Genomic DNA, 20,478 nt, shown 5'->3' with positions numbered 1-20,478 from the left:
TGCTTGGATTCAAAGACAGCCAAAAGAAGTTACCTTAAAGGCTTAGTATTCAGCAAATATTAAAGCAACTTTACTTGAAAGCAATACCTCAGCACATGATCTATATAAATTAACCACTTCCTTCCATCCTCTCATCATCATCCATTCTCAAATCCCAACAAAAATGCCTCTCTCTTCATATTCTCTAATGCTTCTTCTTGCATTGTCTTTGTCTTCTTGCTTTGCTTACACGGGATATGCCCGTGATTTCTCAATAGTTGGCTATACCCCAGAAGACTTGACATCCAATGACAAGCTCATTGATCTTTTTGAATCATGGATGTCAAAATTTGGAAAGGTTTATGAGAGTATTGAAGAGAAGTTGCAAAGGTTTGAAATTTTCAAAGATAACTTATTTCATATTGATGAGACTAATAAGAAGGTTACGAACTATTGGCTTGGAGTCAATGAGTTTGCAGATTTGAGCCATGAAGAGTTCAAGACAAAGTTTCTAGGATTGAAACCTGACTTGTCAAAAAGAAGAGATTGTCCTGAAGAATTCACTTATAAGGATGTTGAGAATATTCCCAAATCGGTGGACTGGAGAAAGAAAGGTGCTGTTACTCATGTCAAGAACCAAGGTTCTTGTGGTAAGCTTCTATATATTATACTCTCTCTCTCCCTCTCTCTCTCAAAATCAATGGTTGATTGAGTAACTAAATGGTGAATATGCATATCTGGGATGCAGGTAGTTGCTGGGCATTTTCAACAGTAGCTGCAGTAGAGGGCATAAATCAGATTGTTACTGGAAATTTGACATCTCTGTCGGAGCAAGAGCTGATCGATTGTGACACTACCTATAATAATGGATGCAATGGAGGACTCATGGATTATGCATTTGCCTACATAACCTCCAGTGGTGGACTCCACAGGGAGGAAGATTACCCATATATCATGGAAGAGGGTACTTGTGAGATAAGCAAGGTAACAATAAAAAACTAAACCCATCCCATTCTAGTTAAAAAATAAAAAATTTACTATTTAATTCGTATAATATTGAAAAATTTATTAATTAATCACTCGATTTTAAAAAATACATTAAAATGTCTCTTAAATATTTTAAAAAATCTACTATGTAATCATTTATCTATTGTATGAAAAAATCGATTTTTTAATTTTAAAAAAATATTTACTAATTAATTATTTTGTATTAATAATATTTTAGATTTTTTTAATATTTAACGATTAAATTTAATAAAAAAATTAATTAATAAACGATTTATTATATTAAGAGATTAACTAATAAATTTTTCTATACTATATAAACTAAACAATAATTTTTTTAAAGAAATCTCAGTATATAAAAATGAAATACTAATCCAATGGATCTAGGCAAAAATTCATTAAAAATATTTTTTTAAATAGATCTTATTTATAAGATTTTTCTATTTTGCAGGAAGAGTCGGGGTTAGCAACTATCAATGGGTACAGAGACGTGCCTCAAAACAGCGAAGAAAGTCTATTGAAGGCACTTGCAAATCAGCCCCTCAGCGTGGCCATTGAAGCTTCCGGTAGGGACTTCCAGTTTTATAGTGGGGTAAGTGTTTTCCTTTATTAATCGACACTCAAGATCATTATACACAATGCATAGTAACTGGATCACATGACTAATTAATGGGGGCTTCAATGTTGTACACAGGGTGTCTTTGATGGTCACTGTGGAACTGAGCTAGATCATGGAGTGGCAGCCGTTGGATATGGAACAAGCAAGGGATTGGATTACATCATTGTTAAGAATTCATGGGGACCTAAATGGGGAGAAAAGGGTTACATAAGACTGAAGAGAAACATTGGGAAGCCCTCAGGAATATGTGGAATCTATAAAATGGCTTCTTATCCCACTAAAAAGAAGTGATTGTCACTATACAAAATTGGTTTTCGATTCTATTTATTTACCATTTTCAGCTTCCGTACGTGTAAACTCTTGTAATGGCTTTCGTACGTGTAAACCCTTGTAATGGCTTCATGTTTTCTGGCTTTTAATCAATAACTTGTCCAAAGTTTTATCTAAGCTGGCTGATAAATGACTATTTAGACTCCGTCAAAAATTTTAATTAATATCGTTTGGTTAAAACGAAATAAGAGAAAAGATAGACTAGAAGACTAAAAGTCTTATTGAAATTCCTTAAAAATTGAAAAATTAGTTTCTAATAGTTAAGGGAGACTATTTAGAATAGAAACAAAACTCTAATAAGTAAAATTATGAAAATACCCAAAATATCTAAAAAAATAATTAAAATTCAAAATTGACCCCCTAAACGATGAAATTTTCATATCAAACTTTGTAACAGGCCTATAGCCTTGGTCACACTATTGAAAATCATGTGTCTCGAAATTCCCTTTCCGAAAAGTTATCATGGGTCTCTATCGAATGTCGGCAGTAAAAGTTAGTGTAATATCCGGCTAGACCCCGGCATCGGAATTCCTACCTTCCGACAGAATCTCCGTTGGAATCCGGAATTTCTCGGATGTCGGAACCCTCTAGAAGGGTAAAATATGTTTTTATAAAATGTTTTTACATGTTTTTATAGTTTTAATGAAGAAAGAAAATGACTTTTTGAAAGAAAACGCCTTGGAGGAAGAGTCCAGGTTCGGCCGCCGAACATGGTGCTCTTGCGGAAGCACCTTTGGCCCCCGAAGGTGGTCTGGCCAGCCACCTATAAAAGGCCCCTTGTCCGAAAATGGGCGAGTTTTCTCTCTCTATTTTTGGGTATAGGTGAGATTTTGCCATCTTTTGGTTGATTTCGTGTTTTCCTTCAATCCCTTCAAGTTTTTTATGAATTTTACTTTGTTTTGAAGATTTTTGAGCTAAAGATCAAAGTTTTGAAGCTTGGAGACCCCCGGAGCTCGTTCCTCCATATCTCCGAGTTTGGAATCGCATCTCCTCTCGATCTTCAAGAGGTAAGTGTAGATCCACGCCTATTGTGATGTTTTAAGTAAGTTTTAAGAAGGGGTTAAGGGTTTTGATGCATGTTTAGGCTAGTTGTAAAATGTTAGAGTTTATGTTAGTTAAATGATAAATGTATGTTAAAGTGATGCTATGTTGATGTTTGTTGGGGTATAGGCTAGTTTTATGCCCCTATATGCTTGAATAAGTGTTTATGCATGTTTTAGAAGAGTTGAATGCATGTTGTGAGGTTTTTGGTGGCTGGATGTGAGAGGCAGAATCGGGTTCTGCCCTTTGGGAGAGCCCAGGTTCGGCCGCCGAAGCCAGGTTCGGCCGCCGAAGCCAGGTTCGGCCGCCGAAGCCAGTTTCGGCCACCGAACCTGCCTGGGAGACAGTTTTGGCCGCCTAAACTCGCCCTCGAATGTTTGGACTTTCTGCTCTGGAAGGACTTTCGGCCGCCGAACCTGCCCCCGAAAGTGCCTGACTTTCGGATCTGGAGGGACCTTCGGCCGCCGAACCTGCCGCTGAAAGTCTCATGCCCAGCCTTCCTTTGCCTGTTTTTCCATGCATGTTTATGATGTTTTGGGGGGTTTTTGGGGAGGTGTTTAAAGTCATGTTAGAGTATGTTTGGTCCCTCATTTGAGTCCACCTGTGTAGGATCGGACCCGAGAAACCGAGGAGGCCAGCAGTGTTAGCTGTTTCAGAGTCAGCCAGAGGTGAGTAGAACATAACTTCTCTTATTTTCAAAAGCAAGGAAATCTTTTTACCATGATCCATGCATCACGAATGCCATGATATGTATTAGGTTGTTTTGCATTAGAATTCATGAATATGATGCATTGCATAATATGATTGTTGATGTGGATGGATATTGGATGACCCATTAGCCCTCGGTATGGTATGATAAGCAAGTCCAAGGCTGCCCATGCCACGCGTCCTGGCACCACGTAAAAAAGTCCAGGGCTGTCCATGCCACGCGTCCTGGCATTTTGTTATGATTAAGAGGAAAAGGGGTTATTGGTGATAAGTCCATCCGTGATGTGAACTGTTTGTGTTGTGATACATTTCATGAAAGCATATGTTTTAATAAATTGTTTTACTGTTCTGCTCACTGGGCTTTAGTAGCTCACCCATTTCCCCTAATCCCCAGGTTTGTAGGTTCAGGATAGACCGGAAAGTCGTCAAGGTTGAAGGTTGTGTTAAGTGTAATAGACTAGTAGTGGACATGTAATGTAAAATGATATGTAAAATGATGTAATGTAAAGTAATGTAATGAGGATTAGTATTGTGCTTGGCCCTAATGTATGGTTAATCCCTGGTGTACATGATCTTTATGTAAATATTTTTATGATGTTATATGATGAACCAAGCTTGATATAAGAGATGTTGACCCAACTGGAGCATTTGATGAGGGTTCCAGTAAGGGGTTTTATGTTTACAGTTATGGTGCATGCACAGGTCAAGCTTGGTATATGGAAAGTTTAAAGTTTTTATGCAAAGGTATGATCATGTATGGGATTTTATCAGATGTTCAGAATGTATAGTAGGCTTGCTACGGGTCCCGGCGACCTTAAGTCGATTTGGATCCTAGCGCTGGTAGCGATCCGGTTTTCGGATCGTTACAGTTAGGCCCGATCTAAATCTGCCATAAAGTTGAAGATTAGTTGCTCCATATCATTCCCTTCCACTTATAAAGAACTCGACCTCGAGTTGTCATCAGCAGGGTAGTACTGAAATAGATCTGTCACATTAAACGTCTTGGAAATTTTCATCTCATGTGGGAGGTCAAGAATATAGGCATTATCATTGATCTTCTGAATGATCCAGAATGAACCAATTTTCTTGGCGTCAAGCTTTTTCTGTCCTCCAACACGCTCCTTGCGTAAATACACCATAACTTGGTCAACGAAATTGAAAGACTTGAAACGTCTATGTTTATTAGCTGTAACTTTACATTTTTCATTGGCTTATGTAAGGCATTGTTGTACCTGTTTGAAAACATCCACGTGCTGCTTTGCCAAGTTGCTTGCTGCGGTACTGTTGTGAGAACATGTGGGAAGGGCAATAAAATCAACTGTATGCGCTGGGACTTTCCTGTACATAACAACAAATGGTGATATCTTTGTAGAGCTGTGAATAGCACTGTTGTAAGCAAATTCTGCTTGGGCAAGAGCAAGGTCCCAAGTAGTTTTCTTGTTATTGCAGATGCAGCGCAGAAGATTATCAAGTGTGCGGTTCACCACAGTTTGACCATCAGTTTGGGGATGGGTAGCACTGCTGTATCGAAATTCAGTTCTAAAAAGTTTCCATAAAGTCACCTAAAAATGAGCTAGAAACTTCACATCTCTGTCAGAAGTAATGGTCTTAGGGACGCCATGTAAGCGAACAATCTCCTGGAAAAACAGTTTTGCCACTTGAGAAACATCATTAGTTTTCTTGCAAGGAATGAAATGTACCATTTTGGAGAACCTGTCAACAACAACAAAAATGAAATCAGATCCATGTTAAGTACGTGGAAGACCAAGAATAAAATCCATAGACAAGTCCTCCTAAGGATGTGTTGGAATAGGCAGTGGAGTGTATATGCCTGTATTCTACAAATGTCCCTTCTGAGTTTGACAAACTGGACACTTCTGAACCATCCGACCTGTATCTCTTTTTAATTATGGCCAGTAAAAACGCTCCTCCAACCCAGCAATAGTCTTGTCATGCCCCAAATGACCACTCAAACCTCCTCCATGGACCTCCTGAATCAACTTTTTCCGCAAAGAAGATTGAGGGATGCATAACCTGTTCTCCTTAAAAAGAAGGCCATCATGTACCAAGAACCCATCAGCAGGCTGGTGAGTCTGGACTCTAGCCCATGTATCAGCAAAATCATCATCTGTAGCATACAAATCCTTTAGGAATTCAAAACCTACAACCTCTTGATTAACTGTAATCAACAGAGCAGCCCTCCTACTCAAAGCATCTGCCACCTTATTACTATGGCCAGCCTTATATTTGATGACATAATGAAAGGCTCCAAAGTAAACTGCCCATCGAGCATGTATCTTATTCACATGTTTTTGAGTTTTAAAATGGATCAAAGATTGATGATCTGTGTGAATAATAGACTCTCGCCATCAGATACTGCTCCCAAATTGTAAAAGCCCAGAATACTGCATATAGCTCTTGCTCATAAGTAGACCACTTCTTTCTAGCTTCATTTAGTTTCTCACTAAAGAAGGCAATAAACATTTTAGATTGTGATAACACTCCACCAATCCCAACTCCACAAGCATCACATTCAACCTCAAACAGTTTATCAAAATCGGGTAGAGCAAGAATAGGGGCAGAAGTAAGCTTATCTTTAATCTCTTCAAAACTTTTGTTGGCAGCTTCAGTCCATGCAAATTTTTACACTCTCTCTTTCTTTAAGCAATCTGTGATAGAGACACGATGCTGCTGAAATTTCTGATAAACCGTTGATAGAAAGTAGCAAGGCCATGAAAGCTGTGAACTTTAAAATAGTTTTGGGAATGGGCCAATTCCATATTGCTTCTACCTTCTTCTCATCAACAAATATCCCTTCTGCACTAACAACGAACCCTAGGAACAGAACGCGCTCCGCCATATAAATGCACTTCTTAAGATTAATAACTAGCTCACTTTCTTGCAAGGCTGCCGTGACTTGACGGAGATGCTGTAAATGTTCTTCTTCGCTGCGACTAAAAATCAAGATGTCATCAAAATAAACAACCACAAATTTGTGTAACAAATGACGCAAAACCTGGTTCATGAGTCTCATAAAAGTGCTAGGTGCATTCATCAAACCAAAGGGCATAACCAGCCACTCATACAAGCCTTCCTTAGTCTTGAAGGCAGTCTTCCATTCATCTCCCTCCTTGATCCGAACTTGGTGATAGCTATTTTTAAAGTCGATTTTAGAAAAGGCTTTAGACCTAGATAGCTGATCCAGCATGTCATCCAATCGTGGAATAGGAAATCGATATTGAACTGTAATTAGTTGATGGCCCTGCTATCCACGCACATTCTCTAAGTCCCATCTTTCTTTGAAACTAATAGGGCAGGTACTCCGCAAGGGCTAATGCTTTCCCGAATATGCCCCTTCTTCAGTAATTCTTCAACCTGTTCTTGGAGGATTTCACTCTCCTTTGGACTCATCTTGTAATGAGGTAGATTCGGTAATTTTCATCCAGGAATGAGATCAATCTAATGTTGGATATCCCGCAGAGGTGGAAGCTTGGATGATTCCTCCACTATCTTAGGAAACTCTTTCAACAACTCTTTGATGGGTGGTGGTAAAGATGGTGCATCCTCTATTGTACCTTTTGCTCTCACCAATAAAGCCAGTATGCCTCCAGATTTCTCAACTGCGCCTGATAGCCTCTGCACTCCCATGGAAACAACAACAACATTCTTCCCTTCCACTTTAGAATGTTTCGCAGAACCGGAAGGCAAGATAGTAATCTTCTTTTGATTCCATGTGAATATGTATGAATTCTCCTTCCCCTTATGTAAAGTGATAGAGCCATTTTTAGTCCCATTTTCTATATTGTTATTTATGTTAATTTACACATTTTCTACCTAATTTTGTGGTTTTGATCTCATTTTGTAGGAAATGGAGTAAAATGGTAATTTGGCAAAAATGGCCTTAAATCTGCCCAAAAGAGAGCAAAACTGCACAAGCATGGATTGTCCAAATTGTTTGCCCAAACCAAAGTTGAAGCTGAAATGGAAGAGGAATAATCTGCTGTTTGACCAGACTGTTTGCCCAAACAGACTGGGCAAACAGGCCAGCATGGCGAAAGCAGTGCGCAGGCAACAGGGAAAACAGACTGTTTGCCCGAGTTGTTTGACCAAACAACGTCGGGCAAACAGCACCAGCAGGCAGAAAACTAGCAGATCTGCAGAATTTGAAGACCAAGTCAAACACGAATCTTCTTGCACTCCAATCACGTGGGACAGCTCAGCAACACCTAATTACACCTCAGCAAGCTCTCCTACATATTTAGGAAGCCAAGAAATAAAAAGACAAGATTGCCCTCCAAGAATTCAAGACTAAATAGGAAAAAGAGTCCATCTCATCAAGAAACCCTAAGGCAGCCTCTTCAGCTATAAAAGGGCATGCAAACCAGCAAAGAAATCATCCTTGGGTCATCTTTGGATCACCACACCTGCGGCAGAAGCACTCCAGCAGCTGCGCCCTTGCGCCAGCCCCTTCTTTCTTTCTTTTCTTGCTTTCTTTCTTTATTTTTGTGTTAGTTTCAGCCATGAGTGGCTGAAACTCTTTTTCTAGTTGAAGAATAAGGTGAAACTTTGGTTGTTTATGGATTGGGAGATCTGAACCTATATGTTCTTCTTTTATTTTTCAATATTTATGCAATTTTATGCTTAAAGTTATTATTGCTTTGTTGTTTAGATCAAATTGACCACTTGATTCTTAATTGCAAGGTAATTATTGTTAGTTTGGATAATTTTCAGTCCGTAATTGCTGGAATTATTCAATCATAAGAATACTTGGTGTAAAAACTAGGGAAATTGCATAATCTAGTAATATCGCCAAGCTTTTGGGTAGCTAGAATTAGGTCTCTCTATCTCTTAATGCAATTGACAGTTGTTTGTTGCCTATGGCCCAAGGACGTTCCTTGGCAAATTGTTAATTAGTGATTAATTAGAGGACGTTCCCTAATTAATCTAAGCTTAAGGAGGGATTTGGTTGGTGAGAATCGTCTTCCACCTCCATAACTAATTTATTGAATCTAATAAAAGAACCTTTGTGTCAATGATCAATCCCAACAACTAAAGTGAATCCAATTCTTCAACTAGGTTTTTCTCATTATTGATTTCTCTTTACTTTATTATTTGCTTTACTTGCTTGCTTTCAATCTTAGTTTAACTCAACAATCTCAAAACCCCCTTTTTTATTTTATTATTTGTTTATTTACTTGGTCTTGACAAGAAAAATAAGTAAGTACTAATTCCCTGTGGATACGATCCTTTTGCCACTATCTACAGTTGTAAAATTGTTGATAACCAAAAAGGTTATTTTTTACCGGCCTCGACAACTGCGAGTCAAAAATTGGCGCCGTTGCCAGGGAATCGATTTAACTAATCTATTTTTCTTTCATGACCAGGTCTGGATACAAGGAAATTCTACCTTATGATCCAGAAATTGAGCGCACATCAAGGCAACTAAAGAAGAGGAACCAAGCCCCAAAGCCATCCACATTAACAACAGCTGTCCAAACAGCACCTACTGAAGTTACAGCCCCCCAAGAGACAGCACCTGCTGTCAAAAATACTGAATTTATTGCTGTAACACCTTTTACACATTCTGTCCAAACTGCTGTAATAGACCCAGAAATTTTTCCAGCACAGCCAGTTGCTGAACCAGCAACTTTAGAGGCCCAAACTGCAGACCAGCACCTTGCAAAACCAGCAACTGCTCTGTTTGCCCAAACAGGACAGTCCCCTGCTGAAATTACCCAAACAACAACTGCTGTGTTTGCCCAAACAGGACAGTCCCCTGCTGAAATTACTGAAACAGCACAGCCCACTGCTGTGTTTGCCCAAACACCTGCTGATATGGCAGAATACAACATACAACCTGTTGCCCCTCTCCAAAGACCAGTAGAACCTGCTGTATATGCTGCAATTCACCTAGAAAATCAACCAAACTTTGCACCAATGGCTGAACCTCAAGCACCAGCTGCTGCCCATAATGGACATGCTGTCCAAGGCCAAATAATTCAGGAAAATCCAGCAATTAGGCCCCAAGTGCAAAGAGAAAGAACCATGAGAGAATTGGCAACACCTGTAGGTGATCATGCACCACTTTGCATCACCTATCCACCTCTGACAGTTCCCTTTGAACTGAAAATAGGTTTGATTCATCTTCTCCCTAAATTTAGAGGATTGCAAAATGAAAATCCACACAAGCACTTGAAAGAATTCAATATTGTCTGTTCATCTATGAGACCTCAAGGTATCTCTGAAGATCATGTTAAGTTAAGAGCTTTTCCTTTTTCATTAGATGACTTTGCTAAATATTGGTTATTTTATTTGCCACCTGGATCTATAACTTCTTGGGATGATATGGTCCAAACTTTTTTGAACAAATACTTCCCAACATCTAAATCAATTGGCATAATAAGAGAAATCACTAGCATAAGACAGAAACCAACTGAGGATTTATATGATTATTGGGAAAGGTTTGAAAGACTATGTACAGGTTTTCCACAACATGATATGTCAGACAGGTCCCTCATACAGTTCTTTTATGGAGGACTACTCTCATCAGAAAGGAGATTCATAGATGTAGCTTGTGGAGGATCCATTGCAGACAAGACACCTAGAGAGATGTGAGAGTTGATATCCACACTTGCAGCCTCATCTAGGCAATATGGAGAGGAGAAACAAATGCAAAGAGGAGTGAATGAAGTAAGTTCTCCTACTGTTTTTGAACTAACAGCTGTTATGAAAGATTTTGCTATAGAATTGGTTCAACAGATGCAAACAGCCTAGCCACCTAGGCCATGTGGTATCTGTTCATATGTAGGACATCCAACTGATCAGTGTCTCAAACTCTAAGAAGACAACCATCAAGTCAATGCCATTGGAGGATACAACAACCAGCCTAGACATGATCCATATTCTAACACTTACAATCCAGGTTGGAGAGACCACCCCAATTTCAGCTATGGAAGGGCTAACAACAATCAGAACTACCAAAATTTCCAAAGAAATCAAGCCCAACCAGCACCTCAGAACTCCATCCAGAACCTTGAAAAGATGATGGAAACAATGGTAAATGCCATGCAAGGCATGCGACAGGAGATAGGACAACTGACCGCATCCATAAGCAAATCTGAATCCCGAGGTAAGCTCCCTTCTCAAACCGAGGCAAATCCTAATCAAAATGTAAGTGCCATTGATAAGCGGTTGTCGAAGCCGTAAAAAATAACCTATTATCAATCAACAAATAAATTTGCAGATAGTGGCAATAGGGTCGAACCACAGGGAATTGACACCAAGTATCTTCCTAATAATGACTAAGGCAAGTAATAACGAATAAGTAAAAGAGGGGGGTTTGTTTTGATGAGTTAAAATCTAAAAGCAAAAGAGAACAATAATTTAATTGAAAAGGTATTTCAATGAGAAAGAGATTCTAGCTGAAGTGTAAGTCTAATTCAATTTGTTCAGAATTGATCATTGATTATTAAAGACTCCTATTTGATTTCAATAAATCAGTTTTGGTTGTGGAAGACGCTTCTCACAATCCAAATTCCTCCTTAGTTCTAGTTCTATTAGGAAACGTTCGCTAATCAAACACTGATCAACAAGTTGCCAAGGAACGTCCTTGGGGCATTTAGCATCGAACAACCGTTGATCGCATTAAGACTTAGAGAAACCCAATTCTATCCTTGCCAACCGCGTGGTCAAGGCTAGGTTATGCAACTGATTATATTTATGTTCAAACAATTTAAGCAATTACGGACCTAAATCATTCAAACAATTTATTACTTAAGCAATTTAAAAGCAATGGGCCCTTATTGATTCTAAAAGCAAAGTAATAATTATGGAAAAGATCAGATTGCATAAAATATTGAAACAAGCAAGAGTTCAACAATGGAGTATTAAACCTCCCAATTCATCACAAATCTGAATATTCTCAACTTCAACTAGAAAATAATGAATTTAGCCACTCATGGTGACTAAAATACAAAAATAAAGAAGAAAAGAAAGAAGGAAAGTTTCTGCTGTGTTGCTGGAGAATTTCCGAGTATGGCAGATGCTGAAAGAGATCTTCTTGCTGGTTTGGAGGTTGCTCTTTTATAGTTGGAGAATCTCATCCATCTAGGGTTTTGAAATCCCTTCTTGACTTGGTCTTTGATTCCTCTTTGGATGTGGATTTTAATTGTAAAAGGAATTCCTTAGGTGAGGAATTGTCTCGTGGCTCCTGGAATTATGTTGGTAGTGATTGAGTTAGATTTGGACTTCTGATAATTCGAATTTCTAATTTCTGCACTTTTCCCGCTCTGCTGTCAACTTCTGCTGTCAAGGTGATTTGGGTAGTTTCTGCGAGTGATTTGGGCAAATCACTTGCCCAATCTGCCCCAATCGCTTTCTGGGATTCAGTCCAGTTTCTGTCTCTGTCTCTGCGAGTGATTTGGCCAGTTCCTGCGAGTGATTTGGCCAAATCACTCAGACCCAATCACTTTTCCAGCTTTTTCTTCACTTTTTCTCCAACTTTCCAATTTCTTCCTTTTTTGCAAAAACATGACAAAAACACAAATTAAGCTAGAAAAATGTGTAAATAAACAGTAATAAATATAATAAAAATGTGGCTAAATTATGCTTGATCAGCCATAATGTTGAGAAGTGGAAAAGAACTGCAAGAAGTCAAGGCCGATGATAGTGGTTCAGAATTGCAAAGCCAAACAGCTGAAGAGAATCTGCCAGAAATTGAGACAGACTGCTGGTTGCCCAAACAGACTGGGCAAACAAGCAGACAGCATGAAGGCAGAGACAGTCTGCCTAAGCAGACAGAGCATTGTTTGCCCAAACAGACTGGGCAAACAACAACAGCATACCAGCAGCAGAATGCGAAACAGTAGCCAAGCTTCAAGATTCCTCCTCCCTTTCCAAAAAGGTTTGAAAAGTCATAAAAAGAAAAAGAAGAAAGAGAGTTTCTTGAAACCTTTAGGAAGGTAGAGATTAACATACCCTTGCTTGATGCGGTTAAACAAATACCTAGATAATGCAAAATTCTTGAAAGAGTTGTGCACAAATCGAAGGAAGCTTGCTGAAAAGGAGAAAGTGAGTGTGAGAGAAGTAGTTACTGCTGTTATCAAGAGAAAAATACCAGCCAAATGCAAAGATCGAGGAATGTTTGCCGTTTCTTGCAAAATTGGCAATGTTGGCATCAAGAAAGCCATGTGTGACTTAGGTGCATCAATAAATGTTATGCCTCTTGATCAAGCATAATTTAGCCACATTTTTATCATAATTATTATTGCTTATTTACACATTTTTCAGTTTAATTTATAGTTTTTATCTTGTTTTTTCAGAAAAAGAAGAAATTGAAAAATGGAAGTAAAAGTGCAGAAAATTCACAAAAGGATGATTTGCCCAGTGATTTGCCCAAGATCACCAGATATCTGCTCCAATCACTGCCCAGATCAAGCTAAAGCAGAAACCCGGAGGCAACAGGCAGCAGTGATTTGCCAAGTGATTTGCCCCAGACACTCGAAGATCACTGGCCCAATCACTCGCAGAGACATAGAGGACTGACTCACAGAGGCAGTGATTTGCCCAGTGATTTGCCCACTGCTCGCTCAAATCACCGGGCAAATCACTTTGACAGCAGAAACTTACAGCAGAGCGGGAAAATGGACAGAAAACAGAAATCCGAATTTTCAGAAGTCCAAATCCAATCCAATCACTTCCAACACAAAACCAAGAGCCAAGAAAGAGTCTCTCATCCAAGGAATTCCAATTGCAATTAAAATCAACATCAAAAGAGGAGTCAAACACCAAATCAAAGAGGGATTTCAAAACCCTAGATGGAGAGAAATTCTGCAGCTATAAAAGGAGAGCCTCCAAACCAGCAATAACATCTTCTGTGGAGGAATTGAACTCGCCAGAAACTCTCCAGCATCTTCCTTTTTCTTTTCCTTTCATCTTTTTGTGTATTTAGTCCACCATGAGTGGCTAAACTCTTTTCTTTTCTAGTTGAAGTTGGTGAATTTCAGATTTTGTGATGAATTGGGAGATTTAATACTCCATTGTTGAACTCTTGTTTATTTCAATATTTATGCAATCTGATCTTTTCCATAATTATTACTTTGCTTTTAGAATCAATAAGGGCCCATTGCTTTTAAATTGCTAAAGTGATAAATTGTTTGAATGATTTAGGTCCGTAATTGCTTGAATTGTTTAAACTCACATTTAATCAAGTTGCATGATCTAAACTTGACCACGCGGTTGGCAAGGTTAGAATTAGGTTTCTCTAAGTCTTAATGCAGTTAACAGTTGTTCGATGCTATAATGCCCCAAGGACGTTCCTTGGCAACTTGTTAACTAGTGTTTGATTAGCGAACGTTTCCTAATCAAACTAGAACTAAGGAGGAATTTGGATTGTGAGAAGCGTCTTCCACATCCAAAACTAATTTATTGGAATAAATAGGAGTGTTAAAGAATCAATGATCAATTCTAAACAATCTGAAATAAGATCCATACTTCAACTAGAAGCTTTTCTCTTATTGATTAACTCATCTTTAAATTATTGCTTTTTTTTGCTATTTAGTTCATCAACTCAAACCCCCCTATTTTAATTATTTGTTATTTACTCATCTTGGTTATTATTAGGAAGATCTTTAGTGTCAATTCCCTGTGGTTCGACCCTATTGCCACTATCTACAAGTTTATTGTTGATTGTTTAATAGGTTTATTTTTGACGGTTTCGACAACCGCCTATCAAAAATTGGCGCCGTTGCCGGGGAATTCATAAAAACTAACGTATCTTCCCTTTATGACCAGGTCTGGCCGTAAAGACACTCTTCTTTACGACCCTGAGATTGAAAAAACTGCCAAGCACTTAAGGAAGCAAGCAAATTTGAGGAACCAAGCCTCAAAAGCGTCTTCATCAGCAACACCATCTCACAGAGCTGTTGCTACACCTGCTGATTTTTCTGCACCAGCTGAAGCACTTGCTGTCACATCTGCCCCTGCTGCAGAAATTTTTGCACCAGCATACTCGCCTACAGCCACTACTGCATTTGAACCTGATACCCGATTCCAGGTTATGGCAGAAAATCCAGCTATGGCAGCACCACCTGCTGCACCTGTAGAAGCTGAAAATCAAGCTAGAAACTTGCTTGTCCAAGTACCTCAGCCACGGGAAAGAACTCTCGGAGAGCTAGATGAACCAGAAGGAGACCAAGCACCCTTATGCATTGAGTATCCCCCATTGACAGCACCTTTTGAGCTTAAGACAGGTCTGATCCATCTCCTTCCCAAATTCAGAGGCTTAGAAAATGAAGATCCTCACAAGCATTTGAAGGCATTCCATGTGGTGTGCTCCACCTTGAGACCCCAAGGTATTCCAGAAGAGGATATCAAACTTAGAGCCTTCCCTTTTTCCCTTGACGACTATGCCAAGGAATGGCTATTTTACTTACCACCCGGATCCATCACATCATGGACTGATATGGTGAGAGCATTCTTGAGAAAATTCTTCCCAACCTCAAAAGCCATAGGCATCCGTCGAGAAATAAGTGGCATAAGGCAAAAGCACTCTGAAGACTTGTATGAATACTGGGAAAGGTTCAAAAGGTTGTGCACAAGCTGCCCTCAACATGATATTTCTGACAAATCTCTCATTCACTACTTTTATGGAGGTTTGCTACCCTCAGAAAGAAAATTTATTGACGCAGCCTGTGGAGGATCAATTGAGAAAAAATCAGCTCGAGAGATGAGAGACTTAATTTCCACCATGGCTGCAGCTTCTCAGCAATTTGGAGATCAAGAGCAGCCATCAAGAAGAGTGAATGAGGTGAGTACATCTGATTTGGCATCCCAAATTTCTGACCTCACCAATGCTGTCCATAGCCTTGTTGTGGGTCAAACCCAACAAGTTCAGCAAATTCAGCAACCCAAGCCATGTGGAATATGTGCCAACAACCACCCAACTGATCTATGTCCTTCCCTTCAAGAGGAGGACCAGCAAGTCAATGCTGTTGGAGGCTTTAATGGGCAAAGAAGGTATGATCCCTATGCAAATACTTATAATCCAGGTTGGAGGGACCATCCAAATTTCAGTTATGCAAGGGGACAGCAATATCCAAGCCACCAGCAAAGAAACCAAGCTCAAGCTGCACCTCAGAATTCTAATGCATCTCTTGAAGAGATTGTGAAAAATTTGGCAAATTCTGTGCAGAATCTTGAGAAACAAATGGGGCAAATGGCTTCATCCTTGAACAAAATTGAATCACAAGGAAAGCTACCTTCCCAAACTGAGATAAATCCAAGGCAAAATGCTAGTGCCATCACATTGAGGAGTGGAAAGGAGTTGCAAGACAATAGGGCTGAAAAATTGCAAAAACAGACCATGGAAGAAATTCTGCCAGAAAGTGATCAGGGCAGTGATTTGCCCAGTTCCCTGATAGGAACTGACCCGATCGCTGGGCAAACTAAGCTGTCCAGCAGTGATTTGACCAATTCTCCAGAAAAGGCAGGAAGTGATTTGCCCAAATCAACAGACCAGGCAGAATCAAGTCAAAGGCAGAAACAGCAACCTATGGAGAAATTCAAGGTACCACCTCCCTTCCCAAAGAGATTTGCAAAGTCCCAAAAGGAGAAAGAGGAAAAAGAGATATTGGAGACACTTCGCAAGGTGGAAATCAACATTCCCCTACTTGATGCTGTAAAGCAAATTCCAAGGTATGCCAAGTTTCTCAAAGAGCTATGCACTAACCGAAGGAAACTTGCTGAACGTGAAAAGGTAAGTGTGGGGGAGTGTGTTTCAGCTGTAATCCAAAGGAAACTTCCAACCAAATGCAAGGATAGAGGGATGTTCGCGGTTTCATGCAAGATAGACAATGTGGGAATAAAGAAAGCCATGTGTGACCTTGGAGCTTCAATTAATGTCATGCCTTTGTCTATTTTTAACTTGTTGAATGCAGGTACACTCAAGGGCACCAGCATTGTGATCCAATTAGCTGACCGATCCATTGTCTATCCCAAAGGAGTGCTAGAAGATGTGTTGGTGCAAGTGGACCAATTAGTCTTTCCAGCAGATTTTTATGTTATTGACATGGAGGAAGACAAGAGCAATACCACCTCTGATATCTTACTTGGAAGACCATTCTTGAGCACAGCAAGAACAAAAATTGATGTGCATGATGGCACATTGACTATGGAGTTTGAAGGGGAAGTTATCAAATTTAATGTTTATGATGCTATGAAATTCCCCAATGATGTTTCTCCTGTTTATGGCCTTGATATTATTGATAATTTAAGTCAAGAAGTTTTTGATTTTGATCAGGAAAACTTACTTTATGAAGGTCTTTGCAGGAGAGAAGAAGTGGACAGCAACATCTTTGAAGCAGACAAAACAGCAGACTGCTGTAACTTGCTGGGTATGGGTGATTTGCCCAGTGATTTGCCCAATACATCAGAAAATCTGCTCAAATCACAGCTCAAATCAGACAGTATGCAGACAGTAAACCAGCAGACAAAAAATGCACCAGATCTGAAACCCTTGCCTAGCCACCTCAAATATGCCTACTTGGGAGCTGGAAATACACTTCCAGTAATTATTTCCAACCAGCTCAGCCAAGAAGAAGAGGAAAAGCTCCTGGATGTCTTGAGGAAACACAAAAAAGCAATTGGGTGGACATTGGAGGACATAAAGGGTATCTCACCCTCAACATGCATGCATCGGATACTTATGGAGGATGAGTGCAAACCTGTTCGTGAGGCACAAAGAAGGCTGAATCCACCTATGATGGAGGTTGTGAAGAAGGAGATAGTAAAACTCCTGGATATTGGGGTAATCTACCCCATTTCTGACAGTAAGTGGGTAAGTCCCATTCATGTGGTACCTAAGAAGACTGGGATTACCATTGTCCCTAATTCTGAAGGAGAGCTAGTACCCACTCGTGTGCAAAATGGGTGGAGAGTTTGCATGGACTACAGGAAGCTCAACACAGCCACAAGGAAGGACCACTTTCCCTTGCCCTTCATGGACCAAATGCTTGAGAGACTTGCTGGAAAGAGTCATTACTGCCTCCTAGATGGATATTCGGGGTTTTATCAAATCCCCGTTGCACCTGAAGACCAAGAGAAGACCACTTTCACATGCCCATTTGGCACATTCGCATTTAGGAGGATGCCCTTCGGTCTTTGCAATGCACCAGCCACCTTCCAAAGGTGCATGATGAGCATTTTTTCTGACTATGTGGAGAAGATCATTGAAGTCTTCATGGATGACTTTACGGTATATGGCAACTCATTCCATGAATGCCTAACCAACTTGGAGAAGATACTTCAAAGGTGTTTGGAGACAAACTTGGTTCTCAACTATGAGAAGTGCCACTTCATGGTCAGCCATGGCTTAATCTTAGGCCATATTGTTTCAGCAAAAGGGATTGAGGTGGACAAAGCCAAAATTGACACCATCAAAAATCTGCCCTACCCAACCAGCATTAGGGAGATTCGATCATTCCTTGGACATGCTGGTTTTTACAGGAGGTTTATCAAGGATTTCTCTAAAATAACTCAGCCTCTTTGCAGATTGTTACAGCAAGATGTACCCTTCAACTTTGATGACAGCTGCAAATCAGCCTTTGATTTGATCAAATCACTCCTAATTTCTGCTCCAGTCATCCAGCCACCTGATTGGACCCTTCCATTTGAGATCATGTGTGATGCCAGCTGTAATACCCGGCTAGACTCCGGTATCGGAATTCCTACCGTCCGGTGGAATCTCGGATGTCGGCAGCCTCTAGTGGGGTAGAAACATGTTTTCATAAAATGTTTTAAAGTATTTCATGGTTTTAAGTATGAAAATTTAATGAGTTTTACATGAAAAGTCTTTGGAGGAAAACCCAGGTTCGGCCGCCGAAAGTCAAGTTCGGCCGCCGAACATGCATGCGTTTTGGAGGCACGTTAGGCCCCCGAAAGCATGAGTGAGGGAAGTTCAGGTTCGGCCGCCGAAAGTCGAGTTCGGCCGCCGAACATGGCATGCATGCGGAGGCAAGTTCGGCCCCCGAACGTGGCCTGGCCAGCCACCTATAAAAGGGTCACTTAGCCGAAATGGGCGAGCTTTCTCCCATTTTCGGCCACAGCTAGCTTCCGACCTCCCTCTTCCAAATCTAGTGTTCTTCCTTCAAATCCCCACCATTTTTCTTGAGTTTTAAGCTTGCATTGAAGGTTTTGAACTTTTGAAACGAGTTTTGGAGCTTTGGGAACTCAGGAGCTCATTTTCTTGGATCTCCAAGTTTAGGTCGTCTCTCTCTATCTTCAAGAGGTAAGAGCCGATCTTAAGCTCCTTATGTGTTTTAAATAAGTTTTAAGTTGTTTTATGGAGTAGAATGGCATGTATAGGGTTGTATGAGTTTTTAAGCAAATGTTAGGTTTTATGTGATTTTTGAACAATGTGGCTTGCTTGAGTATGTTTGAAGTGTTGTAGTTGGGGTATTTGATGTTTTGAGGCCCCTAGGAACTTGTATGCATGATTTGGTTGAGATATATGCTTGATTGAAGTTTTGGGAGGCAAGGGGTTCATGTGAACCAAGTTTCTGCCCTTCTGGCAGAAACCAGGTTCGGCCGCCGAAGGGAGTTTCGGCCGCCGAACCCCCTTTGTGGAGGCAGCATTCGGCTGCCGAAGTTGCCCCCGAAAAGGAGACTTTCGTCTCTGTCTGGGACTTTCGGCCGCCGAAGGTGCCGCCGAAAGTGCCTGACTTTCGGATCTGTCCAGGACTTTCGGCCGCCGAAGGTGCCGCCGAAAGTGCTCTGTTCAGCCATTTCTTGCATGTTTTTATATGATGTTTTCATGATGTTTTAGGGGGTTTTTGGGGAGTATATTAGAGTTATGTTTATGTATGTTTGGTCCCTCATTGGAGTCCACCTGTGTAGGTTCGGACCCGAGGAACCGAGGACCCCAGCAGTGAGCCAGCTGCTACAGAGTTTATCAGAGCTAGCCAGAGGTGAGTGGAATAAACCTTAAGTTTTTAAATAAATGACATATGAATTTGAGCATGACCCATGCATCATGAATGCCATGAGATATAATAGGTTGTTTGCATTAGTATTCACGAATATGTTGCACTGCATTTATGATGTTGATGTGGATTGGTTATTGGATGATCCTTTAGTCCTCATATGATATGATGATGTTATGGCATGATATGGTATGGAAGTCCAGGTTGTACCCATTCTACGTCCCTGGCACGATGTAAGAGGAAGTCCAGGTTGTACCCATTCTACGTCCCTGACACAGTTGGACTGTATGATATGTTATGTTAAGGGAAAGACCGGTTGTACCCATTCTACGTCCCGACACAGTTGGACTATGTAGAGGACTATTGGTGACAATACCATCCGAGATGTGATTTGTTGTGATGTGTTGCATTACATAATGGCATGAAATTTTAATATATGTTTTCTCTATTCTGCTCACTGGGCTTTGTAGCTCACCCCTCTCCCCTAACCCCAGATGTGCAGGTACAGGGTAGACCAGGAGGTTAGCCAGAGATATGAAGAGTGTATGTAATAGTTAGTTTGTGGACATGACAGTTGTATTATGATGTAATGTAAGAGATTTCAGTATATTATGTAATGAGAATTATTGAGGTTATAGATGTGCTTGACCCTATGAGTATTGTTACCCTTTTTGATACATGATCTATAGTTATGTTTTATAATGTTTATGAAAGCCAACTCATCTCATGATGTATTTGCCCATTGGGGCATTGTTGAGATCCCACATAGGGATCATGATTACGATTATGACTTGGTTCAGTAAATGTTCAGGTTGAGTT

The 20,478-nt window shown here is 40.2% G+C and overlaps 1 protein-coding gene across 1 annotated transcript; it reads left to right on the top strand.

Moving 5' to 3' along the window:
• Positions 1–130: 130 nt before the first annotated feature.
• On the top strand, positions 131–2,050 carry LOC110614848 (cysteine protease XCP2). The gene is made up of 4 exons (XM_021756526.2): positions 131–629; positions 728–963; positions 1,436–1,576; positions 1,679–2,050. The coding sequence occupies exons 1-4, from the start codon at positions 164–166 to the stop codon at positions 1,892–1,894; spliced, it is 1,059 nt and encodes a 352-aa protein (XP_021612218.1). The 5' UTR covers positions 131–163; the 3' UTR covers positions 1,895–2,050.
• The last annotated feature ends 18,428 nt before the right edge of the window (positions 2,051–20,478 follow it).

This window comes from Manihot esculenta, chromosome 5 (genome assembly GCF_001659605.2).
Source record: "Manihot esculenta cultivar AM560-2 chromosome 5, M.esculenta_v8, whole genome shotgun sequence".
Lineage (NCBI taxonomy): Eukaryota > Viridiplantae > Streptophyta > Magnoliopsida > Malpighiales > Euphorbiaceae > Manihot > Manihot esculenta.
This window is presented reverse-complemented; position numbering and strand designations above follow the sequence as displayed.

What these genes read in the sequence shown, in the direction of transcription:
- LOC110614848 (XM_021756526.2), top strand. Translation starts at nt 164, where the DNA reads ATGCCTCTCTCTTCATATTCTCTAATGCTTCTTCTTGCATTGTCTTTG. An exon ending in CAAGAACCAAGGTTCTTGTG is followed by an intron (nt 630 to 727) that starts GTAAGCTTCTAT and finishes TCTGGGATGCAG; the next exon opens with GTAGTTGCTGGGCATTTTCA. An exon ending in ACTTCCAGTTTTATAGTGGG is followed by an intron (nt 1,577 to 1,678) that starts GTAAGTGTTTTC and finishes TGTTGTACACAG; the next exon opens with GGTGTCTTTGATGGTCACTG.